The sequence below is a fragment of the Delphinapterus leucas genome, chromosome 16 (assembly GCF_059928025.1).
Source record: "Delphinapterus leucas isolate spDelLeu-1000000601 "Yukka" chromosome 16, BTC_Dleu_Yukka2, whole genome shotgun sequence".
Taxonomy (NCBI): Eukaryota; Metazoa; Chordata; class Mammalia; order Artiodactyla; family Monodontidae; genus Delphinapterus; species Delphinapterus leucas.
The window spans coordinates 46,122,504-46,149,871 of record NC_143144.1 but is presented as its reverse complement, the minus strand read 5'-3'; the positions used below and the strand labels follow the sequence as shown (position 1 = coordinate 46,149,871).

Genomic DNA, 27,368 nt, shown 5'->3' with positions numbered 1-27,368 from the left:
GAGATATTTTGGGATTGACTGGAATAAGAGAGGGCTATGGAGAAAGAGAAAAGTCAGAGATGACTTGAAGGGTTTTGGCTTGAGATTTTGGACAACTGAGGTTGCAATTTACTGAGAAGGAAAAATGAAAGAGGACCAGTTGTTTTCTTGGAATTAGGGGAAGAACCAGGTGTTGAGTAGAGAATACATTAATTTTGAGATGCTGTGATAACAGTATGATATGCCTCTCAAATCTCCCTTCAAAGAAAAAAGAAATTATTCCCCTATATGTTGGAAATGTTGCCTACTGAGAAGCTTCAGTTGTCGGTACTATTCAGAGAATACCTTTTCTTCTTCTTCTTTTATTTAATTGAAGTATAGTTGATTTACAATGTTGTGTTAATTTCTGCGGTACAGCAAAGTGATTCAGATATATAGATACACACACACATACATATATGTACACACATATTCTTTTTTTATATTCTTTTCCAACAATGCCTTTTCTGAAGAGGGCTTCCTTGCCCAAGGTCAGATTGCTTTCTGAGGCAACCTGTATTTGACTAATGCAAGTATATAAAAGGCCTACCTTTATATAAAGGCCAATATCAGCTCTAGAGCTTTCAAGGGGGGTCAGTGGAAGTCTTTATTGGGACTGCATTGAAGCTCAACTTCTCCCTAAACCTAATTCTGCTTTCTTCCCCTCCTTTCCACAGGAGTTAATTCCAAACCAATAAACATCCTACAACTGAATCTTTATCTCAAAGTCTGCTTCTCTGGAAACTCAACCTAAGAGAGATTCTTATTTAAGATCTAATATACATATATATATATATATATATATGTATTTAATCTTATTTAATATTTAATATATATATATATATCTTATAGTTGGACATGGGTCTAGAGTTTTAGTGAACTAAGCTGGAGATATGAATTAGAATTTATAAGCATATAACAATTTAAACCCGTTAGAACAGATGAGATAAACTTAGGTGTGACTATAAACAGGAAAAGAGGAGGTTAGAAGTTTGAGCCCTGAGGCATGTTAACTTTTAAGAGTCAGGGTAATGAAGAGGAACCATCAAAATCGACTGGGATACAGCAGCCAGGGAAGGTGGGGAAAAATCCCAGGAGACTGGTGTACTGGAAGTCAAATAAATAAGTTTTTAAATAAGAAAGGAATTATTAACTCTATCACATCTTATTGATGGATAGAGTAAGATGAGGAATTGATTTCACAATGGAATGAGCATTGAGACCACAAAAAGAGCCATATCAATGGATTGGTGTTATTAAAATTCTGATTATAATGGGGTCAAGAAAGAATAGAGAGAAAATGATGATGACTTTCTCCAGGCAAGTATGGATACCATATTTGAGAAGTTTCTGCAGGGAAGGGAAGCACAGAAATGGGTAAGTGGCTAGAGTGGTTTATCAAGGACATTTTTTGTTGTTGCTTTGTCTTTAATTGGGAGTTACTGTATCAGATTTTCATGTTAGTGAAAATGATCAGATAGAGTAAGAGACTCTTACATGCAGCAAGGTAAAAGGATGATTCTTGAGCAATATCCTTGAGCAATGGACATGATCTAGTGGAGTGCTTTCAGGTCAGCACAAAGGACACACACTTAAAAGGTGCTGTGTTTTTATTTTGCACTGGGCCTTGCAAACTGTAGCCAGTTCTACTCAAAGGATGGTCTATGGAGCAGTGTCATTCTGCAAAGTGCTTACTGGGGATCATGATGATACAAAAAAGGTAGAATAAATTTCTCCAGAGTAAAATTTAGAGTAGTTTAGAAAAATTTTAAGTGATTTGCCCAGGTGATTTACTCTCTGTTGAATCTAATTTTAAAAAATAAAGGCTGTATTCTTTGCTACTTGTATTTTTTTCATTTTTTAAATAATTTATTTAAATGCATCTTTCATTTCAGAGGCTTTAGAAGCATTGATATAGGATGCAAGTGAAGGAAACGGTTTAGATAGGAAGAAGGAGTGTTCATTTTTAATTACAGGATTAAAAACAAAACACAGGAATACAGGTGCAAAGAGGTTGGTAGATGGGGTGATGAAAGGCTGTAAAAGTCTTCATCCAAGTGTTTGATGAAAATACGGAGCAGGAGAGGTGCCAAAATAAAGCTGTTCTCCTTGCCCGTGAATCTTTGCTTCCAGGCTGAATACAAACCACAGATCATCACCTGCGTCCACCTGTCCCACCATCCACAGCACCTCTGCTTAATGAAGCTCAGTGATATCAGAAAAGACTATTTCATCTTATTAATTTATTTTAGGTACTTAATTACTTTCAAAAGAACTTGAGAATATGACTTTATTTCTTGCACCATAACAAGTTTTATAAGATATCAGTCCTCTTTGAGCAGAAAATAAGATAATTTTTACCCGTTTCCTATGTATCCTACTTCCTGTTAGAGTGTAGGTCAGAGAAAGAAGTCTAACTCCACTGAAAATATAAATTTAAGTCATAACCTAATCTCTTCTGGAGCAAAATCTCACATTTTTTAAAATCAGGTTTATTTCTTTCTTAAGCAAGGAAGGATCAAAGAAAAAATGATTTAGAAAATAGCTATTTAAATATATCAGACCTAGGATTCTCCTTCTGACACTTCTCTGGCTTCATGCCTATGAGCATATTGTTGTCTACGGAAGATTTACACGAGGCTAAGTTATGCCTTGGGAAGAGGAAGATACATATGTGAATAGAGAATACATAAAAAATGCATTTTCCTCACTTTTGGCAGCTTTGAATGCCTAGAGATGAAAAACCATCCCTAGATAATAGACATACCTTAGTGTCAAGGACATCAAACTTTTTTTTGAAACTTAAACATATCAGAACATTTGCTTTAAAAGAGAAAAATTTACACTAGAAATCAGATTTAATTTTTGCAAACAGTGGTTGCTTGGCATTGAGACCTCTCTCTCTCTCTCTAAAATATATATTAACTATTTCCTATCTATTTATATATGCTATCCTCCATATAAACTATAAATTATACTTTGGAATCAGGTAACCAATATCAGTGTTCCAAGTATTTCAACTTCTATGACATTATTCTTTTGAGATAATGTTAATGATGAAAGATCCATCATCATGTACTGAAATCTAGTAAAAGGAAAGATGAAAAAAATGTATTTTCTACTATATGAAATAAAAATATAGGGGAAAATGAATGAGCTTTTTATTCCTCACACTTAGGAAAATCAGGGCAACCTACTAAATAGAATAAGTCATATATTATGAAATTGAACAGGAAATAGCCATCTTTCAGTACACTCTCCAGTGTTAATCTATATAGTAACACATCAATGTTCAAAGAAAAGCTTCTTAGATGACAGAAGAGCAAATCTCCAGAAAATGTATCCAAAGTGATCCCCATAATATAAATGACACTGCAAAATCTACAGCACAGGGCTTATGATTCATGCACATTCGGCTGCAAAACATTCATGAATCATAAACTCCTGCATCATCTTCAAGGGAAAAATATATCCTATTTTACAAGAAATATTCATCAATAAAAGGAAAAAAAGAAGAAAAAAACTCTCAAAACTTCTAGAACGTTTCAAACATATCAGAAAAACAAATTAGCACCTGTTACAGGACCTGTTAATGCAGAGGGATGGCTTGTATTTCATTCATACTGTTCTGGAAATGGATCAATTCTGTAGTGAGATCAAGGCAGCATGAATTTTCCTTCAGGATGAAAAATACTAATTCTTTGAAGCATATAGTTTAAATTCTACAGCTTTTTGAAACTATTTTTTTTTTTTTTTTTTTTTTTTTGCGGTACGGTACGCAGGCCTCTCACTGTTGTGGCCTCTTCCGTTGCGGAGAACAGGCTCCAGACGCGCAGGCTCAGCGGCCATGGCTCACGGGCCTAACCACTCCGTGGCATGTGGGATCCTCCCGTACCGGGGCACGAACCCACGTCCCCTGCATCGGCAGGCAGACTTTCAACCACTGCGCCACCAGGGAAGCCCCTGAAACTATTTTTTAAATGAGAAAAATGGCTAAAGATGAAAAGAAAATGCATGTTGCAAGCTGACCAAAGCACCATCTTACACTTATACCCAAGTAGTTTCATTAGTAAAATGTATGGTTTTTTTCTCAGATGATCAGAGGTGGCAACATCTTACTTTTTGGTCTGCTTCACACCACTTTCTACTGTTTTCCTACTATTTGTGTCTGAGCTGTTTTACTTGCTTTGCAGTCTTCAGGAAGGAGAAGCCAGGAAAAGTGGTTCAAGCTGCCAGAGCCAGTCAGCTCACTGATAAGTGGAACCAGAAGTTTAATGCAGTAGTTAAATTAAGTTTTCCCAGTGTCAATGGACATTACATGTATAATATTTTCCTTCACTTTTGTAAAGACTCAAGAAGCAAAGAGAAGAAAATAAAATCAAGGCTGATCAAGCACACCTTAGAAAGAAAAGAATGATGAGCCTTGTGGGTAGATCTACTCTGCTATTAAAGGGATTGTTTGGAAGTCTGAGCACAACTGAAAGAAATAAATGAACTTCAATCTCTAGGAAAGGCAGAATAGAATAATGAATAATAGTATATAGCCTCTGTATCAGAAGAGATGGAATCCTCACTCGGCAACAGGGTTCTGTTTGACATTAGAAAAGTTACTGCTTTGTTGGGAGTATGAAAGATGAGGAAGCTTTCAAGTGCTTGGTGTAGTTCCTGCCTGATAGTAGCACTCAGTTAAAAGTAGATGTTGATGCTATTATTATTAATATTGATGTCTTAGCCACCTATCTCTTGGGCTTCCTAAGTTTCACTTCATTCTCAAACACAAGTGATCATTCCTTCTCAATGGAGGAACTAGTAAAATCATAAAGTAGGTGAATATATTCTTTGGATTGTATCTGTTACCAAAGCTGTTGCCCCAGAATCATACCCCTGCCCCTCCCTTGAATGGAAACCAATTGCTCTTATCTAAGTTTCAGGAGGAAGCTGCAAAGAGCAAAATAAGAACTGCTTAGAATCAGCCAGGCCCCAAATGGTAGAAGACTTGATTTTCAGTAGACTTTGAGTCTCATTATATGCTCATTGCAATATATTAGCATGGTAAATGACATACTCATCAGCACCATGGCAGTAGACAATTGCCATGACAATGACTGCAAGAGCCCATACAAGGACTTAAAAGGAGTATTGCATCAGTTCCAGGTCCTAACCACAACCCTGTTCTTGGATAAGTCATGAATATTCCTCCCACTCTTTCCATTTCCCTACCTTTTACCTCGACCCTCCAATATATATGGTGTCTCTGCTCAAACTGGCTTGAGAAATTGATTTGCAAACTAAGTTCCCCCTTCTCCATTCTTTTGCCATTGAATAAAGCTTGTGCTTTTCCAGTCTCAGCTTTGTTTTCTTTATTGGCTATGCCAATGTGATCAGAAAAAGAACCTCCCTGGCGAGACAAGGGGTCTCAGCTGGGCTAGGACCCCCAGTACCTGTGCAGGTGACAAGTTTGGTAACATATCCATTCCTCCACATTTCATAGTTCACTTTTCTATCCAGTATTCCAAGTGCTCAGTACCTTCTTGCTCACTTTTACAGTCTTAAATCTTAAACCTTAGTATGAGTTAACTGAAAAACAAAAATGGCAATGTTCATTCTTCTTGGAGAATAGGAATAAAAATACTATTAGTTAAGAACTTTTTTTTTTCATTTTAGGTACTGAGTTATGCAGTTCACATGCTATCTCATTTAATCTTTGCTTCCCTACCCAAAAGACAACAACCTCCCCCGTTTCCCAAGCTCTTAAAATTCTGTTTTTTGATTATACCAAAGGATAAGTTAGTCCTTGTTATTTAATAAATATGTATTGACCTAATATAGGTACTTACATATATGAACTATACCTTAATAACTAATGTTGCTTCTGTTTTCAACTAGCTAATATGAGACCCAGAGCAGATAACAGAGAATTTTGACACAGTTTAAATAAATGATCCTTTATTTCAATTTAATATACTAAACTAACACTAAGTCTTAGGGGTGCAAAATATTTTTTACATTTTTTTTTCTTTTTTATATTTTATTTAAACATAATGGACTTTTTGTTAATTTGTTTGCTTGTTTTGTTTTTGAATGATACTCAACTGTGTATTACCAGGGTCAGAAACCTTTTTTTTTCCCTTAAGTCATTAAAATGCTTGTAGGCCACCTGTGGTCTCTTCATATTATTCTTTATTTTTTTTGTTTTCTTGTTTCAATTCTATTTGTTTATATTTTATTAACAAAGTTTTAAGAATATAAAAACCATGCTGGGGCTTCCCTAGTGGCGCAGTGGTTGAGAGTCCGCCTGCCAATGCAGGGGACACGGGTTCGTGACCCAGTCCGGGAAGATCCCACATGCCGCGGAGCGGCTGAGCCCGTGAGCCATGGCTGCTGAGCCTGCGCGTCTGGAGCCTGTGCTCCGCAACGGGAGAGGCCACAACAGTGAGAGGCCTGCATACCGCAAAAAAAAACAAAAAAACAAAAAACATTCTCAGTTTACCAGGCATACAAACAGGCCACTTTGCCCAGAGGCTATAGTTTGTCAATCTGTGCTCTACTATATCTGTTCTTTATTTTTGAAAAAATCAAACACTGTCATCACTTCAAGTCACTTATTTTTCTACCACTGCTCATTTTCAGAAATATGTCCATATGTCAATAAAATAGAGAATTGGTAGCAAAAAAAAAAAAGAGGGCAAGGAGAAAGACGTTTTAAATCAAGGAACAATTGCCAACACTTATTTTCCTCTAATCCCAATCCTTCACCCTTACAGGAACACAATGTGTGCAAAGAGGGTCTTATCTTTACTCCATTTCCATATATATGTTTGTTATCCATTTTGCAAAGTGTAATTGAACTTTCCTTTGGTATGACCTTACCAGCAACAGGTGAATGGATCATTTGGTTCAAACTTGTTCATAACTAAGATTTGTTCTCTATAGTCAGTCATAAGCTTACTGCTGATAAATGGATATTTTGATTATTTGTAGAAGTATGAAAGAAACTAGGTTTTCCATCTTGAATAAGCCATGTTAGAAGCAATGTCAAGGCCTTGAAAGTAATACACTTTATCATTTTGCTCAACTAGTAATGCAGGAGAGTATCACAACTAGGAATCTAGGAATGGAATGAAGCAGGTCCAGAGTTGATTGTTTTAAATGCCAAACGCTACAGGTTTGCACCTCCATGATATCTCCTAAATATTTTTTTCCCCTGTTCTTTCATTGTAGGTGCAGAAGTTAAGACTTGCATAATCCTTATACTCAGATCAAATAAGGAATCTCAACTTTTGGGTAACAAATTAACTGGTTTTATTTCTTCCAGGATGCTATCAGGCTATTGCATTGATCACCTCCATTTTTGGTGTGTAGCTGACTTCATCAATAATGCCTCAATTAAATCTACAACTCTTACTTAGCAAAACTGTCTCATTTTTATTTGTATGATGCATTCCTCTTTATTTTAAAACAAATTATGTTTCTGGGAACTTGGAGTGAGGAGAATGTGATCTTCTCACTCATTAATTTTTCTTCCTTTCAATATCACTCTGATGAGGGAATAGAAAGGTTAGAGAAGGAAATAAAAGAATCGCCCGTATTGGATTGCACCAAATTATTGTGGACTGGTGCCAACAGACTCCACTGTTAAGGGACACAGCCCCAAGCAGCCATCTTAGGAATTGGTCATACCTTGAGAAATTCTTCCGTATCTTCTACAGAATGCACAGTTGGTGGCTTCTTGCCGTATATCTTGGTGTACATGGCTTTTTTCTCCACATGCTGCAGCCCCCTTAGTTTTTATTTATACTTAAAAGCCTCAACTCTGAAATCTGTGGACCTAGGCAGGATCCATCTCACCTACAACGCTGGAAAAAGTCTTCAAGGGAGCAGTTCATGCCCTCTTGCTGACTGCCCACTCCATCGTGACATCTCCTTCCAATGCCCTTTCCCTTGTAAATGCACTGACTCAAGTCTAATCAGCCATTCAATTAGAGAACGGGATGTCAATCTCCCTTTCTTTCTTATGTATTTTCTTCTCTTAGTCTAAGACTAAGAGAAACACTGAGTTACTAAACACGGGAGCACCAAAAAATTTACCCTCATCTATTTCTATGGTGAAGTTTTCCAAGACTGTTGGGGTATCTCCTACCTACCCTTGGATGGTATTCTACCAAGAACCAAGAATTCTTTGAAGTAGAATCTAGGAATTTAATTTTTTTTTCCTCAAATGTGCTTTATCCAGGTTATAATCTAAATTCTATTCTATATCCTCTATGTTAGAAAGGATAATAACAGTCCATTACTTTTTCCTTTAACTACTTCTTCCTGAGACCATTATACTAAATCATATCTTCTCTCAACCTTTAGTATTTTTTACCCTCATGTAACACCATAAAATTAACCTTCAGAAAACACAGAACTAATGTAATATAAAACATATCCACCCCCTAAAAAATGGGAAAAGAATAAAATTTAATAGTTTTTCTATAGCCTAGCCCACAATATTGTGATATAGTAGATAGAGCTAAAACAGAAAAAAACTACTCTGGCTCACAAATCTTGCTGTTTCTGAGGTGCAGTTTCCTCATTTGCCAGATAATGAAGATAATAATATCTAATAATATTGGCCTATTTATTAGGGTCAATGATGGCTATAGGGGAGCAAAATTTGTCACTCCAGATTGTGTCTCATTGGCATGAGTATTAATTTAGGTTGATTACTTTTAAGACCCAAAAAACTCAGGAAGAGCCTTTGACCTTCCCTCTAACTGCCTAAAAGAATGTAGATAGAGGACCTGTTCCAGGATGGAAGCTACCCGCATCAATAACTATAGTATGAACTAGGTGTGTAGACAGGGACGAACATAGCAAAGTCTGTTAAAATTCCTCTGTGTCCCACTGTCTCTGACTCATCCAGCAAAGATTTATTTACCAAACATTTGCTCTTCCATATCCATGTATATAGCCTTCCTCCTCTCTGAAGTCTCAAACCACTACCCCCAACATTTTCTTTTGTCATTAGTTGAAGATGGTATTTAAGATGAGGGTTTCAGCTATTTTGGTGAGTTACTCAGTTTTCCTGGGTCTCTTCCATGTATAAGTGTTATTAAATTTTTTTTTTGATTCTCTCCCATTAATCTGTCTCATGTCAATTTAATTCTCAGACCAGCCAGAAGGAACTGGAATGGTAAAAGAAAATTTCTTCCTCTCCAACATGACCAAATGACATGATGCATTATACATATGTTGAAGAGATATAACTTTTTTAGCAGGTTAAGGTAACTGACTTTCAATACTGTAATCACAAGTTATAAGCAAAAACTTAAAAATAAAAGCAAATAAATTATTGAGAAATATTATGGTAGAAAACAAGGACAATTAATAAGTTGAATTAAGAGAACTTATAAAACATTCTGATTTGTCAAATTTATTGAATCAACCAAAATTTTTTATTTATTTATTTTCTCTTTGCGGTACGCGGGCCTCTCACTGTTGTGGCCTCTCCCGTTGCGGAGCACAGGCTCCGGACGCACAGGCTCAGTGGCCATGGCTCACGGGCCTAGCCGCTCCATGGCATGTGGGATCCTCTCGGACCGGGGCACGAACCCATGTCCCCTGCATCGGCAGGCGGACTCTCAACCACTGCGCCACCAGGGAGGCCCCAACCAAAATGTTTTAAATGTATGTTTTAGTTTGTTATTTAAAACAATAGACGTGCACAGGATTTGGTATTTGGACAATTAACTTTTAACCTTCCATCTTTAAGAATGGACTATATGAAATATGCACAGATCAACTATTTCTAAAAAGATTGTTTATCAGTAAGCTGATTTTAAGGAGCATATATATTTTCTCTTTGTCCAGAAAGTGAAATAGGCAATATTCTGCAGTCGGGGTAGGGGTGAGGGTGATTAATAGATGGAGACTTCTGAATATTGAACAATGGTTATCAGCCAAACCATAAAGTGGCCTCAGTGTGGAAAGAGTACCTGTCCCCTAACAGCTTGAGTAGGATGAAGAACAGAAAATGGAGAACTTGCAGGGATACTTCAAGTACATAGGCACAGTGGGTAAGCACATAAATGTTTAACCATAATTCTTAGGATTTTGTCCTATCTTTACAGCTTCTTAGCCCAATGAGCTTGAAAAAAGAGCCGTTTACTTTTTGTGGCTCAGTTTCTGCATTTGTAAAGTTATGATGATAATAACAATACATCCAATTGCTTTGGGTTTTTATAAAAATTAAATGGGAAAACATGCATGTTAAAGTATACATATTTGTTTATTTATATATTTTAGTATTCAAAATAAATATTTTGAAAATATTGGCAGCCCCTTCATAGGGAAAATAAGACATCCCTGCCTCGCTGAATTTTACCATGAACTTGTGGAATTATTTGCCTTATACATTCTTGACCTATTAACTCAGAAGTATCCATGTGAATTTCTTTGGCTATGGGGAGAAAATATATGGATAGATATTACACGCATCACTCCTAGGTAACAGCAAATAACTAGGTTTTGTTTTTTATTCTGTTATGTTGTGTTCTGTTTTCCACAGCAAGCATTGCCCTCAATCAAGAGATCAGTAAAATTCTAGACAGAGGCTGTTTCATCAGTCTGAGTTGTAGCTTGTAACAGTCACTGCCAACTAGTGATGGGCATAGAATGTGAAATTTGGCAATAAAAACCTAGCTATTTTAACTGATTCACAATTGAGTGCTTAAAAGTGGAGTGTGCCATAACAAACACCCAAAAAATAAATAGCAGTGACATCAAGAGAGAGGAAGGTAGTGAGGAAACTGTTATTGGATGCTGTAAGGATGGGAAATCATGTTAGGCAGTAGTGAATCATTTAGCAAAACTGCTGTTTGCAGTAACTTGGAAAGCAAAAGCTGTATGAAAGGCAGTCATGGGTCTTGACATCAGACTTAACCATGTAATTAGTGTCTGCCTCTAGTGGAAGGATTACACATGATTAACCCACTAGCAGCCTTGTGACTTGGTTTGGTGGATGAAATGTGGGCAGAAGGGTCCTGTGTCACTTCTGGGAGAAACATTATGAGAGGGCATATGGTTTACTGTGCCTCTTTTTTCACTCTCTCAAAAGAACAACATTGCCACAGATAAAGGCTGAAGTTGAGTGAAAATGATGAACAGAGCTGGAACTGATTCATGATGGACATAACAGTGTGAGTAGGAAATAAACTTTTCAGTTATAAATTGTTGAAATTTTGAGTGTGAGTGTGTGTGCATAATATAAACCTAGCTGTCCTTACCGAGACGATAAGGAAACAACTTAAATAGTGCCTGCCCCATTAAGTTACACTTAAATGTTATTATATAACTATTATTATCATATGAGTCTGAGAATGATGGTGATGGTATAAGAAGATTCTGTATGTAAGAAAGGAGGATTATTCTAATGGTAATAGGGCTGAGTCAAACACTCAAAGAGAATGTGAGCCATAAATTATAAGGGTAACTTGGATGGAAACAATGCTCTTGTAAAGATAAATAAAAAGCTGAGACTTATTGTATTTGGGTATAATACATAGTGCTATTTGGTAGCACTGGCTCATCTTTAGAGTGATGAAAGTAGATCAAAATTTCAAGGGACAAAGATGCAGGAAGCTGTTGGAGTCAACACATTTTAGTGATTTAAATCTTGGAGGAAATTGGCTCCATATAGAGGGGTATTATGGTAAAAGTTTAACAACTGGCTCTGGACTGGAGGGTACTGATTTGTTGCATTTGCTAATTTCTGTGGCATAAATACACCGACCATGGCCAACTGCAAGCTATCAATGTGACACAACTCAACACGAAGCTGGGGAGAAATGCTCACAACTTGCTGTCACGATCTCAGAGCCCGCTCTGGCTCCAGCACACCAGTCTTACAGGCTTCACTGGCAGGTCAGAATTACAAAGGAGGAGCATGCTTAAGAGCAAGATGTGACCAAATCTGGAAGAAAAAAACCCACCTAATACTAACACTGATCAGCATAAGTTCGAAAATTAAGAGTTCTTAAATGGGTAACATTTTCCTCCACTAAATGCCATCAATACAGCAGCCAGGCAAAACAGCCTTAACAGGCTGAGGAAAATCACAGCCTCCCAAACAACTTTTAGATAGAATGAAAGGAAAATACCTACAAGGGGAAAGGAAGTGGGGGGTGAACAAGGATTATTCTCTGAAAAGAAACCACTTTGATCTCAGTCAAAACAGATTATTTTGAAGTCAGTCCGCTGTTATCTTCGAAAATATATTTCCCCACAAATCTTGTCTTTCTAAATTGAGCTATGAGTCAGCAGTGGGTAGTGCCGTGTGTGAAAAAGAGAGGATGTAGCCAGAAGTACCTCTAATGCATTCTGTTATTACAAGTCTTTGGAAGAGTAATTTGATGGAAGCTTTTCAACTTTTAGGTCACTAGTTTAAATTCAGTCTCAGTTGATCAGGAGCAAAAGTGTATGGTTGGTGGCCTGTGAAAAATGCCTTGATGGTGTCACCCTAGTTCTTTCTAATAGAGACTGCCACTTTGTAATTGGCACCCTTTATTTTGCTTCTACCAGAAGCACAAAGGGTGAATAGAAATGTCATTTCAAGTATTTTCTCAGATTTTGTACTAGAGATATTTGAGATATGAAAAAGGCCAACTCCTTTTCATCTCTAACTCACAGGTAGAATTAGTCTCCTATAATATGGTACCTAGATATTTCTGGGATTTATTGAAACAAAACCTGAGCCAGCTTACAGGTAAAAATATATCTTACTCATAGAAAGTTAAATTATACAAAGGCACATTTTAAAGAAATATTTAAACGTAAAACATGTAAAATTTCTTGGCCTGAACTTACAAATCTAAGATTTATTTTTCTTTTCTTCTTGTTTAAACAAAATAAATCCCCATATATGTAAAGAAGGATTTTCATTATTGTATAAAGGTACTTGTCTTCATATTTGGTTTTCCATATTTTTTATCATTTTCATGACTTAACTAAATGTTTTCTTCCTCCTAAAGAAACTAGGTTTTTTTTCTTTTATTTTGACCATTAAAATCCCCCAAATTTCCTTATTACTAATATGTCTACTTTCATATAATTTTGTTTCCCATCTTTTAATAGTAAATGAACAACAAAAGCAAATTCTCTCTAGTTGCCTGGAAAAAAGCAACAAAATAAATACGAAAGCAGAGGCAAAGAGAAGTATCTGGTAATGTCAACCAAATTTTTGGCAGCCTCAGATAATGAGTGGGATATAATGGAATGAACCTTGTTTTGGAAATAATGATAATTCAATCAGCTGAGTTAGGCCTCATTTAATTTCTGTAAGGTTCACTTTCCACATCTAGATAATGAGGTTGATATGTTTCATTATTTTTTACATTCTTTCTAGTACAAACATTCTATGGAATCTTCATTTTTATATCATCAGGGTTTGAGTGAGAGGGTGTCTGTATTCAGATGACATTGAGCAAGATGCCTCGTGTCACCTCATTTGATGGTAAAGATCGATGCTGGGATTTTCTTAAATCATCAGATTTAAAATCTCTCTTAACCTTCAAGGCCAGCTTCCTGAATTCTCATGTCAACACCTCCTGCCATTTCCATATAACAACAGGAGATGATAAATCCTCCGTCCTCTGAACATCCATAGGTAAAATAATATGTCATGTTCTGGTCCTCGTGATTTTTATGGTGACAGTTATTATCAACACCACATGTAGCCCAACTTGAAGCTGTAGATTCAGTTGAAAGTGCAGCATTTTCTGGCCAAATGTGCTTTAGTTAGAAATGTATAAATTGAGAAAATCAAGCTATGATTCCGCAAGTAACTCATATGCCCATGAATCTGGAGCTGCAAATGGAAATATCACCTAAAGCTACCCCATTCATCGAAACAAATAAACTGAGGCACAGCAATTACAAGGTTCGCCCATGGGCACAGAAGAAAATTGTCTGCCTCAGCAATAGAATGCCTACCATCAGCTGGTGAATCTAAAGTCATTTTCTATACAGAACACTGCAGCAAAAATAAATCCTGCTGGGGCAAAGGAATCCAAGACAGAAAATAATAGTCAGCTGCAGACTCTTTGGATGCAAAGTACAAAATATTCAAGTGCATGTTTCCAATCCCTTCATTATCTCTTGTAATGATTGCAGCTAATCCCTGCCAGCTAACGTTAGTTCTTCAACAGTGGCAATCAATAGAATAGATTAGCTGTGAAAACCCACCATCCATATTATCCCTGCTTTCCTTTCCAGATGGAATTTTCATTCACTAGAGTGTAAACAGACATGTGAGGTTTTCTCCCCCGCCATGCACAGATATAAACCCATTAGCCTTCAATGTTGTCGCCAGAATTTTTTTTTTTGTCGCTAGTATTTTATACATATATAAGGAGCATACCTGTAGATTTAATAAAACAGCGCCGACCCTCATGGCCTCACTGATTTCAAGGCTATACATCAGCTGTGGGAAGCGAGGAGGGCTTTGATTATTTGGAGGAAGCACTTCAATGTACACAGTGCAGATGGAGTGCCTGCAGAGAAAGAGAAGCAAACAAGAGGGGTAAAAATCTACATCACATTTAATGACAGACTGAATTTGATATTCTGTTATTGGGTTTACAGGAGAGGAAATTCTGAATTTTTATAGGAAATAATAAAATAATTCAAAATGAAAGGATGGAAAAATAAAGCTACCACCAAAAGATGATGTTTTTATGAAATTATCTTAGTAAAAGGAAAAAAAATGCCTCAGGTACATGTTTTTCCTACTTAGATTAATAGTGTGAATTAAAAAGGAAAAGCTGTACAAATAAAGCTAATAAATTAACTTGACTTCTGACTTTATTTTGTAATGCTTCTTTAATAGCAAAAAAATATTCTATAAATATCTGGTAATAAGAGTTGGTCTTGGGGCTCTATTCCTATTAAACCAGCAGAGAGAGTATTGATTAAAATAACACAAAAAACAAAATATGGGCTGTGTTTTATTAGTTTTGTTGCTGACATCAATGGCTTAATGAAATGCATATCAAGAGTCAGGATCATAAAGTAATCATTGTATAAAATAGTTGCAAACAAAACCAAATCTGTTTTTAAGTCTTCTTTAAAGAGTTTAATATAAAAATTTAGGAACTAGATTTAATTGAAGCCTTAGGTTGATGGGCATTGTTTTTGAGGGATAAAAATATATTCTATTATTATAAGGACAAAAACATTAGCATTGACATAATCACCTTTTTTGGTATGTCTAAACTCTGAAATTTCTTTACACAGCAAAAGCTGAAGAAGATGTTCAAGGCTGGTACAGAAGAAACACTGGCAAAAATATATCAAATGAGACCTGCGAATTTACAAAATTAGTCTTCTATCTTGAAGCACATACCACCACTGCCTGAGTTGTATGCTTTAAACTTATTTTAACAAAATCATGCCTTTTTATTCAAAACACATTTCTTACAATTTCTATTTGGGGGCTAGAATTTTCTTAAAGTAGCCCAAAGCTCTTTGCATTAAGTGCATCAATTAAAAGACACGGTCACCAAAAACATTTTTCTGAGATTATTATTCTATAATAGTTTACTTTGAAAAGCCCTTAAGAGAAATACAGATCATAGGCACTGAAAACGATTTTTTAGCTTATCACCTTATATCACCTTATATTATGCCGAAGGCCAAATTGTTTCTGAACATATTCTCAGTAGAATAGATACCTATAGAATATTAAGCACCTCTAAAAAGCTGCAGTGACTTTAAAAAAATTTCATACTTAAATTCATCACAATATTGTTCCAAAGTAATCTCATTTTAAATTAAAATCTCTTAGACTTCATAATCAGTTAAAGTATCTGCATTCTTTCTTGCTCTGATTTTATCTCATTATTAAAATTTGCCAATAAAATTAACCAAAATATAATTGCTTTTCTTTTCAATTTTGTTTTACAACTCGTGCTTTAAGGATAAAATGTTTAAAGTAGATTAAAATGGATGATGAAATGCTGCTTATAAACTTAGAGGTATTAAGTTTAGCTTATAGGTACTATAATGGCTAGATGAAAAAGAAAAATATCAGCAAGTTATAAATTTAGTGTGCAAAGAGTCCCACTCTCATATTGTAGGAATACATTAATTGTCAATATGAGGCGGGCCTATTATCCTCCCAGGTGGTGATCTGGTTCCAACAGCCATCCCAAGATATACACTATTGCTGATATTACCCTTCATAATCCTGACTTTTTTTAGTGTCTGTTATTTATCAAGTGATTTAAATATTTTATAAATCTCTTCCTTTTTGCTGCCAGCACATTCTCTATGCATAAGTCTTATAACATTTACCCTATACCACATTGGTAATAATCCTAGCTGAGTGACGTTGAGCACTGGATTCGTAACCACACATTCCTGGGTTAGAATTTTTATGCTACCACATGTGATCATAGGCAACTGACTTCTTTCAGTTTCACCATTTCCATCTGATAATTAAGAGTAATAATAACATTAAGATTAGCATAAGGACTAAATAAGATTATATGTATGGTGTGTATGTGTGTGTGCACATGTGTGTATGTATATATAAGTATATACACACAAAGAAAAACAAATTTATCAGTTATTATTGTTAACTGTTCAAAATAAGGCTTCTTATTCTATTCTGTGGAATGAAATAAATAAGCTTATATTTACCTTATTAACATCCCTTAAAATATTTTAGACATTTTAATCGCATCTTTTCACTTTTCTTGGCTAAAAACCTACAGGCACAGTATCCCCTCTTGCCTCCCCAGAGTGGAGTGTGGTAGTGTTAGGGTTCGGACATATTGGATCAGAATCATTTGATGTGGGACCACAAATCTACATTTTCCATGGATATACAAGGTTTTTCTCACACACACTTGATTCAGAAGACCATTGTCCCAGAAGTTCATGGGAAGTATAGCATGTAGACTCACCTGCTTTTTAAGTTAGGAGCCCAGGGGATTCCTCTACAAACTGACCTAAAACTCTCCTTAATAAGCTTGGAGGCAAGAGATTCCCTCACTGATTAACATTTTCTTTTTGACATAGAACACACCTGTACCCCAAATTCAAAGCTTCTTTTCAAAAAGTTAGAGCGTTCCTGCTTTTGATATTTAGAACTTCAGCTTACTGATGTGGAGTACTTTATAAAATCTTTACCAGAATATGGGTCTCTTTCTGCTCTTAAAACTATAATTTGTACTAAACTTATTATACTTTGTATATTTCCTTATTTTTCCCCCTTTGAATATTTTCCCATTTTAGAGGGCTAAACTGTTTATATCCACAGCACTACAATAGGGACCTCTAACTCAGATGAAGCTTGTGTCTTTGCCACAGAGAAGAAAAATTTTAAATGCAAAACAAAAAGACCATCCCCAAGGCAGAAGACAGTGAACAACTATGGTCCAGCATGACCGTCTCCTTCATCTGCCCTTACTCCTTTGCTTCCTTTGCTCCTTTCCACAGTAATTCAAATGCTAGAATTGCTAATCATGTCCCCCACCCCCACAAACACACACTCCTGGGTCTTAGAGTTATTTGGGGAAGATCATAACTCAAGGTCTTGCATTTTTCATCTTTAACATCCTGACACTTCCCTACAATGTGTTTAAATAAGCACTAACCTTCGTGATAGCTATTGCCTTCTAAAATGCTATCTCCTTTTTATCCCTGATGTCAGCATAGTGTCAGAGTTAGCTTTCCTAAAACGAAATGCCAAGAGTGTTAACAATAAAATGATATCATTAATGCTGTAATAAATAGTAGTAATTCAACAGCATTGATCAAGCACATAATAAAACAGGACAGTCATGAGGTAAATAATAAATTATAATAAATTCTATGTGAACACTTTGTATTACATTTTATAGCTAGGCTTAAATGCATAAAACTAAGAATCTATATAATACCAATTTTATTTTTGTAATACAGCCAGTATAATGTAGATAACTCTCTATTTCTAAACATAAAAATCATAAAGTTTTTATTTCGCATTTGGTCATGAGGTCAAAGTAGAACAAGAGAGGTGATGTAACTTCTCAGATAATCGTATGATTTTAAAAGACCCTAGAAACCATCTAGTTTAACTCCCATTTTACAAAAGAGGATTATAAAATCAGAAAGATTAAGTGACAGATTCAGGGTTATGAAGTTAATTAGCAACAGCAGATAAACTAAAAGGCAAGGTTTCTGTATTCAAAATCTGCCTGTCCTTTCTCCCCACATCCTACAAGAACAAAAGTGGGAGGTAAACTGAAGACATTTTAGTTATCTGATGTGTATTTCTGTGGTGAGTATAAAACATCCTTGGTTTGCAATGAAGGATGTTATCTCACAGGAAATCACAAATTTCAAGTCTTTGGATCAGGCTATAATATTACAATCAATTTAAATTATTTATATCATGAATAAAACTTCATCCATAACACTTTGTTTTTAAGAACAAAATAAAATATGAATAAAAAGAGGTTATGAAGATAGACCTAAGAAGCTTTAACTTCAGAAATGGTATAATTTTTAAAAAGATAAAAAGTCATATTTTTTGGATATATTTTTTGGACAATATCATTGTCCATATTTTTTGGACAATAGTACACAGTGGTACTGAGGTGATGTCCTTGACACTTAGAGGATTGCACAATCTGTATGGTAATTTTCTTTTCAATGTGTCAACATACTCTACAGGGTGTCTATTTGTAACTATATTTCTACATTGTCTCTAAGATGAAGGTTCTATTATATTGCTTTCACTAGTAGACTTAAGACAAAAACCTTATCTTTTCTTCCTTTGTCTCCCACCAACATCACACTAAAAAAGCTATATTTACATTTCAGTGTTTACAGGTTCTACTTTACTATTTTGGAAGTACATACAGGAATCCATAGGAGCAAAAATTTCAGACTTAAAGCTAAATAAGATGTCAGAGAAATTTCTCAGGGGAAGTTACAGGGACAAGATGTACTTAGGTACATGGTGTTGAGAGGAGACTGAAGGGGACACAGGCAGAAGTCTAACTAGAGACTTCTAATTAGAAGAGGTTTTCAACACTAGAGAGAACAGTGGCTTGGACTGCTATGTTAATAATGAAAGTAGGGGGATTTGTTGGTTTCTGAGTATGTTTTTAGGGTAGAGCTTAGAGTTGTTGCTCAAGATTATATTTGGAGTTTGAATGAAGGATAAGCATTGAGGATGGCTCCAGGGATCTTCGGCCAAAGTGACTGCAAGTTTGGAGATGCTTTATACCTACCACATATTGGACATTGAAGTCACCAAGCATTTTGACAAACATACTGTTGAAATGAATGCCAAGCAGACTAGAACTAAACTCTTCCGCAGTGACCTGCAGGTCTGTAGATAACAGTGGGAGATGAGTATTTTCCTCTATAGAGGAAAATACGATTGATCTCTTAAGAATTCTTAATCTTTGGGATTGATTTTGGTAAATCATATTTTCTTGAAAAATTATCCATTTCATCCATCTTTTCAAGCTTTTACAGCTATTAAAGCAAAGTGGTCTTTTAATGATTCTTTAAATTTCTTCTATGTTTTTTCCCTCTCAGAATTTATTAGGTAAAGTTGCACTTTCTCCCACTTTTTTTGATTAGTTAAACGCTGATAGTTTATAAATTTATTTATGTTTTTATTTATTTATATTTCAAAGAACCAAATTTGGATTTATTTATTGGCTTTAGAGATGTTTACAACTAATTCATAGTCATCAAACTTATGAATTCATTTTTGTGTTTCTTTGTGGTTTTTGCTTATTTCACTTATGAAGTATCATAACAACTATATAAAGCCTTCACAAAAGTTTCTCAAAAAGAAAAGCATGGACTAATTTCACTAAATAAAATACCAACAAATATAATCCAGCAGTTTATTTCAAGATTAAAATACCAAGGCCTACTTGGATTTATATCAGGAATGAAAAATAGATTTATTATAGGAACTGTATTAAGATCAATCATCCTAGCACTGGCTCAAAAAGAAAATTCATTATTGTCTTCATAGCTGAGGATATTTATTTGACTTGAATAAATGACCAGTCTTATTTTTAAAAAGTCAATAAAATAAGAAGAATGTTTTCTTAACATAATAAAGTATGTTTTTTAACCATAAACCAATATAATAGGGAAATGTGGGAGGTATTCCCACTCAAATCAAAGTCAAGACAAGCATTTTTATTGGAAGTACTAGCAAATGAAATTAAAGGGAAGAAAAAAAATAGAAAGACATCAAACTATCACTACTTATAAAATATATTCTTGGATAACGTAGGAACATGAACTGGGAAACTACAAAAACATAAGAGAATTAAATAAGAATGTGGGTTAAAATTAATACAGATTAACAGCTTTTACATATGTGTCAACCAACTAGAAGAATGAGGAAGAAGAAGTCTATTTACAATAACACCAAAAGATGAGAAACAACCCAACAAAAAAATGTATAGGACATATATAAAGAAAATATTTTTAAAATAAAATCTACTAAAGGACACAAAAGAAAACATGGACAAATGAAGAGACAGAAAGTTCTTAGAAAGATTCAACACCAACAATGTATAATTTAACCCTAAGTAATTAATTTATAAATTTAATGTGTTGCTAATAAAAATATGGTAAAAAAAAAAAACATACTTAAGTAGCTTATATAAAGTCAAAGAAAAAAATTAACAGAAAGAGGAACCAGGAAATTTTTAAGGAAGAAAATCAATGAGTTAAGTTCACACCACTGTGTTATAAAGCATAGTTTAAAATCTTAACAATTAAGATTGTGTGATAAAAGCTCATAAAAAAAATAGGTGAAGTAATGGAATAGTGGAGAAAGTCTAGAATCACATTCAAATACATAAGCAAAGATATAATAAATGTAACATCTCAAATTAATGAGTAAAAAGATGAACCAACCGATATATTATGTGAAAAATGGCATAGTTGCCTGAAAAAAAAAATACTGCTGGATCAATACCTCCTATTGTACAGTAGGATAAATCCTAAATGCAACAAAGGTTTAAACATACAATATGAATACACAAAGTCACTAGTAGAAAACACAGAATAATTGTAACCTGGGTTTAACAAATCAATAGAAAGATGGGCAAAGATTCTGGACACAGAATTCACAGAAAAGGTAATAAAAGTAGAAAACATAGGAAATATACTCAAACTCACTCATAAGCAAATGGATAAAAAAATAAATACTATTTTTTTAACCTATCAGGCTGGCAAAAATCCAGAAGTTTGATATGACACACACTAGGGAGACTGTTTAGAATTAGCCATACTCAGACCAGGCAGTTAGAATTGCAAATTGTTATAAGCCCCATAGAATACAATTTGGCAGTTCTCTCTAAAACTTACAATTGTATGAACCCTTTGGTCTAACTTCTGGGAATTCACTGTACTGATATACTGGCACACATTCAAAATGATGCGTGTTTGATGTTATTTCTTCATTGTCTGTTAAAGACAAACTGACACGTAAAGTCTATCAACAGTGGATTTCTTAAACTGTATTACATATATATGAAGGAATATCATGTAGCTGTGATTAAAAGTTTTAAGGGAATTATCCAGTATTCATCTGGAAAGAACCCTAAGATACACTGTGAGGGTGAAAAATAAACCAGCAAGGTTCAGCAATGTATTAATATTAACTTCATATTTTCTTAAAATGCATACTGAAAATCTGGAAACAAACAAGAAATCAATAAAAGGGATATCTCAGGGATAGCTCTTGGGGGTGGGCAGATAGATGGAGTTGTAACAGTTGGAAGTCTTTTTACTTTTTTCTCTCTTACTGTCTCTCTCTCATATATATCTATGAGATTATATTACATATACAGAAATATATAGATTTTCTAGATAAATTGTATATGTGTATAAAAATTTTTTAAATAATTACTCTGACACTGAGAGACGGCCTCAAAACCCTGAGACATCACGCGTTACATGTTATCTGTGACCTCTCACTATGAGCAGCCTTGCTTTTTGCTAATAAAGCGGACACATGCCTCTAATATCTCCCAGTTCCCACTCCCCCTCCCAAAAGAGACTTGCATCCTTCACATCTGTAAAATCACAGTTAATTATTTTGTGGTTTAATCTTGACTTTATTGTACTTTTCCCACAATTTGACCAAAGAAGAATATGCAGTTCCTGAGAATCCAGTCTCTCTGATTTTCTGATCTAATTTAGGTGTTTATAAGATAAAAGAATGCTTGTGGCGCGTCTTAAACTTAATTTTGGGGTTTAAACTGGAGCGATGAAAAGACTGCATTGCTTCTGATATAAATTACCTTCTCTCTGCTGGAGGAGCATTATCCGCTGCTTGGATGGTGAGTGCATAAGTCCGCCCAACTATCAATTCCACCCCCGGAGCGATGGTGATAAGCCCTGTTGTTTTACTGATGACGAAGTCTCCCTGAGCCCCAACCAGTATTTCATATGTGATCTCCCCGTTTGACCCTTCGTCTGCGTCGACTGCAGTGAGCTGGAATTGAAAATAACAACATAAATCCTCTTGGGACTCAACTTTTCACCATTGTGTCATTTTTTTTCACCCAACAAAAGAAGCTTGCTTTCAAGCACACACACACAAAGTAAGTAAAAAAAGTTCTCTCAGCATGTACACTCTTGTTTTCTTGAATTGAGGCTACTGTGTTCTAATGCTGAATCAATCACATCAGGAAAGAATTTTTTGTTCTTGTGAGAGTGATAAAAGATTTTGAATCTTGAAGACTATTTTAATTTCCTAAAGCAAAAAAAAAAAAAGGAAAGCCTGTCCCTATAGGAATTTTTTTTTCTCTGTCTTATCACCTGTTCTTGACACATAAACACATATTAATAAGGACGGAGGCCTGGAAAAACTGAATTGCTTTTATTATTCCCATCCTTCCTTTGCTCTAATTTTTTCCAGTCTTAATGTTTTCCTTCCCGTCTCCCAGGGATTCTCTTGTCCTGTAATTCTTTTTACTTACACATGGGTTTAGCAAAAATTCTTATAATCTTGTTCACAATGACTTATAAAGGATTGATAAGGCTTAGAGTATTACCTTTTCAAAAGCAAACAAATGCATCTCCAATTGTAGAATATCTAATTAGAAAATAAGAATATCAAGCCCAAGAAATATTTTTTTTGAGAAAAGGGATTCAATTTAGAGTCCCTGACATAATACCACATGAGCATCTGTAAGGCTAAGTTGCACATATTCATAATCATTTTGGAGCAAATGATATGCAATAGTTAAAGACTATTTTGGGTCATTATATATGAAAAGAGAATAACCATTATTAATTTCATAAAGCCAAATTAAGGTCATTATGATTTAATATGTTAAATAAGCCTCATGGACTTCCTGATAAATATAAATTTACTTAAGGGGGCAAAAAAAAAAAAGATTCTACTGGGAAATCTTATAATACGCATTTTACAAAGAGTCACAGAATTTTCTGTTTTCATCCTTTGACAGATAAAGAAAAGAAAGCTGGCCTCAGTTTACACATAAGAGGAAAGCAAAAAATTCCTGTTAATAAAACACACAGGGTTGTAATAAATAAAGCTGCAGAAAAAAATTTTCTTATTTATTGACATTACGTATTTCTTATCCATGAGTTTCACTTCTATAAAGTAGCAGTTCTTTGTCATCCACAGACTTCTTTGGGCAGCTATGGGACATTTTGGTGCACTTTCTTAGATAAAATGCAAGTGTACACATTTACCTTGAAACAAATTCAATTTCAGATATGCTGTGTTAATTAATGGCCCATTCAAAGGATCATGTTAACTATCCTAATGAAATGTAAACAAAGTACTTTACGCACCTCATCGTGCTTAAGGGGATATACTGTGCATAGCCTATTTCTATTTTTATTATACACTGCATTTAGAATGATAATGTGCATAGAAATAGCAGCAACAAGAATAATTGCGAGAAAAAAAGGAAATTTGAAAGAGAGGCATAAATTCAGCTAAGTCTGAGACTTGGTATTTGGGGGTGAACAGATGTGGCTGCCAGAAGGAAAGGCATTTCATGAAACGATTTTGGGACTTACGTGAGGATGACAGACATAGTCCTAAAGGCAAAGGAGAAGGAAACAATTTGCAGAAAGTCAGAATGAATGATATATATTTATGGAGAACTATTCAAGCCAGACTCATCCTCTTTTGTGTGTGGATAAAATTAGAAAATTAGAGGACAGGGGTAGCAGAGGAGAAATCAATTTTGATTATAGTAAATCACTTAACACAATGTCTCAGGAAATCCTAATTAAAATTTAGCTCAAACTGGATTCAATATTAACATTCTTCCTGGGACTGAAATCAGCTAAAGGAATTTAGTGATAAATGGCAATGCATCAAGTTAAGAAGAAGTGTTGAGAAATGTGCTTAAGGGATATAGGTATTATGGTTGGTCTTATTTAACATTTTCATAAATGATATTGGAAAGGAGAAAGCTGGATGATAATTAAATTGAAAAAGGCACCTGTCTGGGAGGTGCGTAAATACCAAACAGTACTGCAAAGCACAGGTGATAGAAACGACCCCAAAACTGCAGAGTCAGCCAACCACAGATAAGATAATATATTCAGGGAATACAACTAGTGCCAAATAAATCATTAGCAAGTAGGAAGTTTAACAAATAAGCCAAAAAATGAATTCTATGTTTGTTACTCAAATAGTTTTATACACATTTTCAGACTTTCAACACTAAGTAATAAAAGAGTGGGTCAAGAATCCATTTAATTGAGTCCCTATACATGTAAGCAAAAATATTTTAAAGGAATTATTGGTGGTCCAAGATTAGAAAAGAGCTGAGACACTGACTCAGAATACCCTGAAAACGGTAACACCTTGTGAAAAACCCTGAAACTAAACTATGGTGGGGATTTAATTCAATAACAACTCAATGATCTTGTGATCAGTGGTCTACGGGATTATAGGTATATAAAGCCCGTTCCTAATTTAATGGGAAAATCTGCCCCGTAAATAAAAATGCTGTAATTTTTTTTCATCTTCCAGTGCATTTTAATCAAACTTCCATCATCAGAAGAGTTCTTGTAGCATACACTGTTAGGATGGGCATGTTGACTTGGTCCTACAAATGGAATATCCACAGATTTGCACTTCAAACATGTATGAAAAATAAAATATATAATATTTAGCTGTATAAATTTCCCCACTAATCATGTTATCTTTAAAATAAATTACTACCTCTGTCCAATAAATTAAGCAGCCTGGAGTCACTAAGCAGACATCAGCCAAATGACATCCATTTCTTGAAAACATTCTGGGGGAAATACTGGAGACAGTCAAATGCTTACAGGAATCAACATGAATTAAAACTAGCACATTCAAAAAAAAAATCTACAACATTATTGAGAGAAATTTAAAAGTATGTGGAAAGACAGTCCATGTTCATGGATATAAAGACTCAATATTTTAAGATGGAAATTCTTTAAATTTATTTGATTTATAGATTCAGTGTAACCCCTATCAAAATTCTATCAGGCTTTTTGGTGGAAATTGTCAAGTTAATCCCCAAATTATATGGAAATACAAGGGACCTAGAATAGCCACCATTTTAGAAAAGAAAAACAATGAAGAAGGAATTACACTATCAATTTGAAAACACACTATCTACCCACAGCAATCAAGATGTAGTTTCGACATTAGCTAGACATACAGATTAACAGAAGTCCAGAAGTAACCTCTTACATTTATAGCTAACTGACTTACAACAAAATACCAAGGTAATTTATGGGGAAAAGGTAGTTTTTTGAATAAAACCTGCTGAGATATTTATATGCAAAAGATTTTTTTTAATGAACAGAGACCTTTATCTCACAGCATATGCAATATTAATTAAAAATGGATCATCTAAATGTAAAATGTAAAAGCTAAAACTATAAAACTCACAGCAGGTGATATAGGAGAAAATCTTCGTGAACACTTGTTGGCAAAAGTTTCTTAGATGTGACACTAACAGCATGATACACAAAAATAGAAAATATTTGCAAATCATATAGCTGATAAGGGACTTGTATTCAGAATTTAATGAATATCAGCCATTTCAACGAAATATATTTAATATAATAAAACTTCAATATAATTAAAGTCTGCAACACGAGTGAGTAAACTATATATTTTAAGAATCATTATTTTGGTTATAAGTTTTGATTCTAATGCAAATGGGTTTAGGTAAGAAACTGTATGATCTTTAGTAAAGTTAAATTGTTTTAATATAAGACAAAATTATGTACAAATGTAAGAGTATATTTACAATTTTGAAAGGTTTGCTCAACAAATCTTTATCTGGTATTTGCTTAAAATACTAAACCCCACTAAGACCTTAAAAAAATATACCCTCAAACTTTAATCATGATATCACAAACACACATATACATACACACATATACTTACCACAGAGAACAATATCATTATTTGACATACAATAAATTGTCAAAGTCATTAAAATACTACATAGACTTATCCTAATTTTGTTTATAATATTGGAAATTATAAAAATAATTTTAACATATAACTCTGTATGTAATGTTTATATGTCCTCCACAGGGTACTAAATAATATACAGGGCACATAGAGATATACACAGATAAGGCAGTAAAGGATATTAATTATCATAAATGCTTTATATAATTCATGAGAATGAATTGATATTAATAATAACTGGATGACTTTATACAAGATTAATCGTTTACAATGCACATATGGAAGTAGTTCATATAACCAATTTAATACAGCTGGTACTATTAGTAGCAACATTTTAAAGAGTAGAACACTGAAGTACAGAAGGATAAGCTATTTGTGCAAGGTTACATAGGGTACAAAGTGACAGAAAGGGACACAACTGGTTAGTCTGGTTCCAGATACTATTATCCTTATTTAAAAAATGGTTTTTGTATTTTTAAAAAATTTTTATTGGAGTATACTTGATTTAAAATGTTGGTAACAGATACTATTATCTTTAAATTGGATTTAACATCAACTTTGCCACTTACAAACTTTGTGAATTGGGACCAATTTTTTATCAATGTACTGCTCAAATTCTTTATAAAATCAGTCTGTGAACAAGGAATATTTTCATAGTAATTTCTAGCTCTAATATTCAATGACTTGTAACACAGCATTAGTAATCAGGAATGTTTTCAATGTAATGTATTTTTCCATATTAAGAGCAGTAAAGGGATAGCCTGGCTGAGGCTAAAAAGTTAGAGACTGTTTTGGAAAGGGCTATGGGAGATAACACTGTGTGTGGCAGAGAGAATTCTTAAGCCAAATAGAACGCATTTCTAGAATGAGACTCTTT

At 34.5% G+C, this 27,368-nt stretch overlaps 1 protein-coding gene across 1 annotated transcript in view; it reads right to left on the bottom strand.

The window, feature by feature from the left end:
- PCDH15 (protocadherin related 15) overlaps positions 1 to 27,368 on the bottom strand; it is a 416,523-nt gene that overhangs the window by 253,710 nt on the left and 135,445 nt on the right. The window contains exons 10-11 of the mRNA XM_089897353.1: positions 22,338 to 22,531; positions 14,420 to 14,552 (exon numbers count right to left, since the gene is read on the bottom strand). Coding sequence (XP_089753479.1) covers positions 14,420 to 14,552; positions 22,338 to 22,531 — 327 coding nt within the window. The remainder of the gene's footprint in view (positions 1 to 14,419; positions 14,553 to 22,337; positions 22,532 to 27,368) is intronic.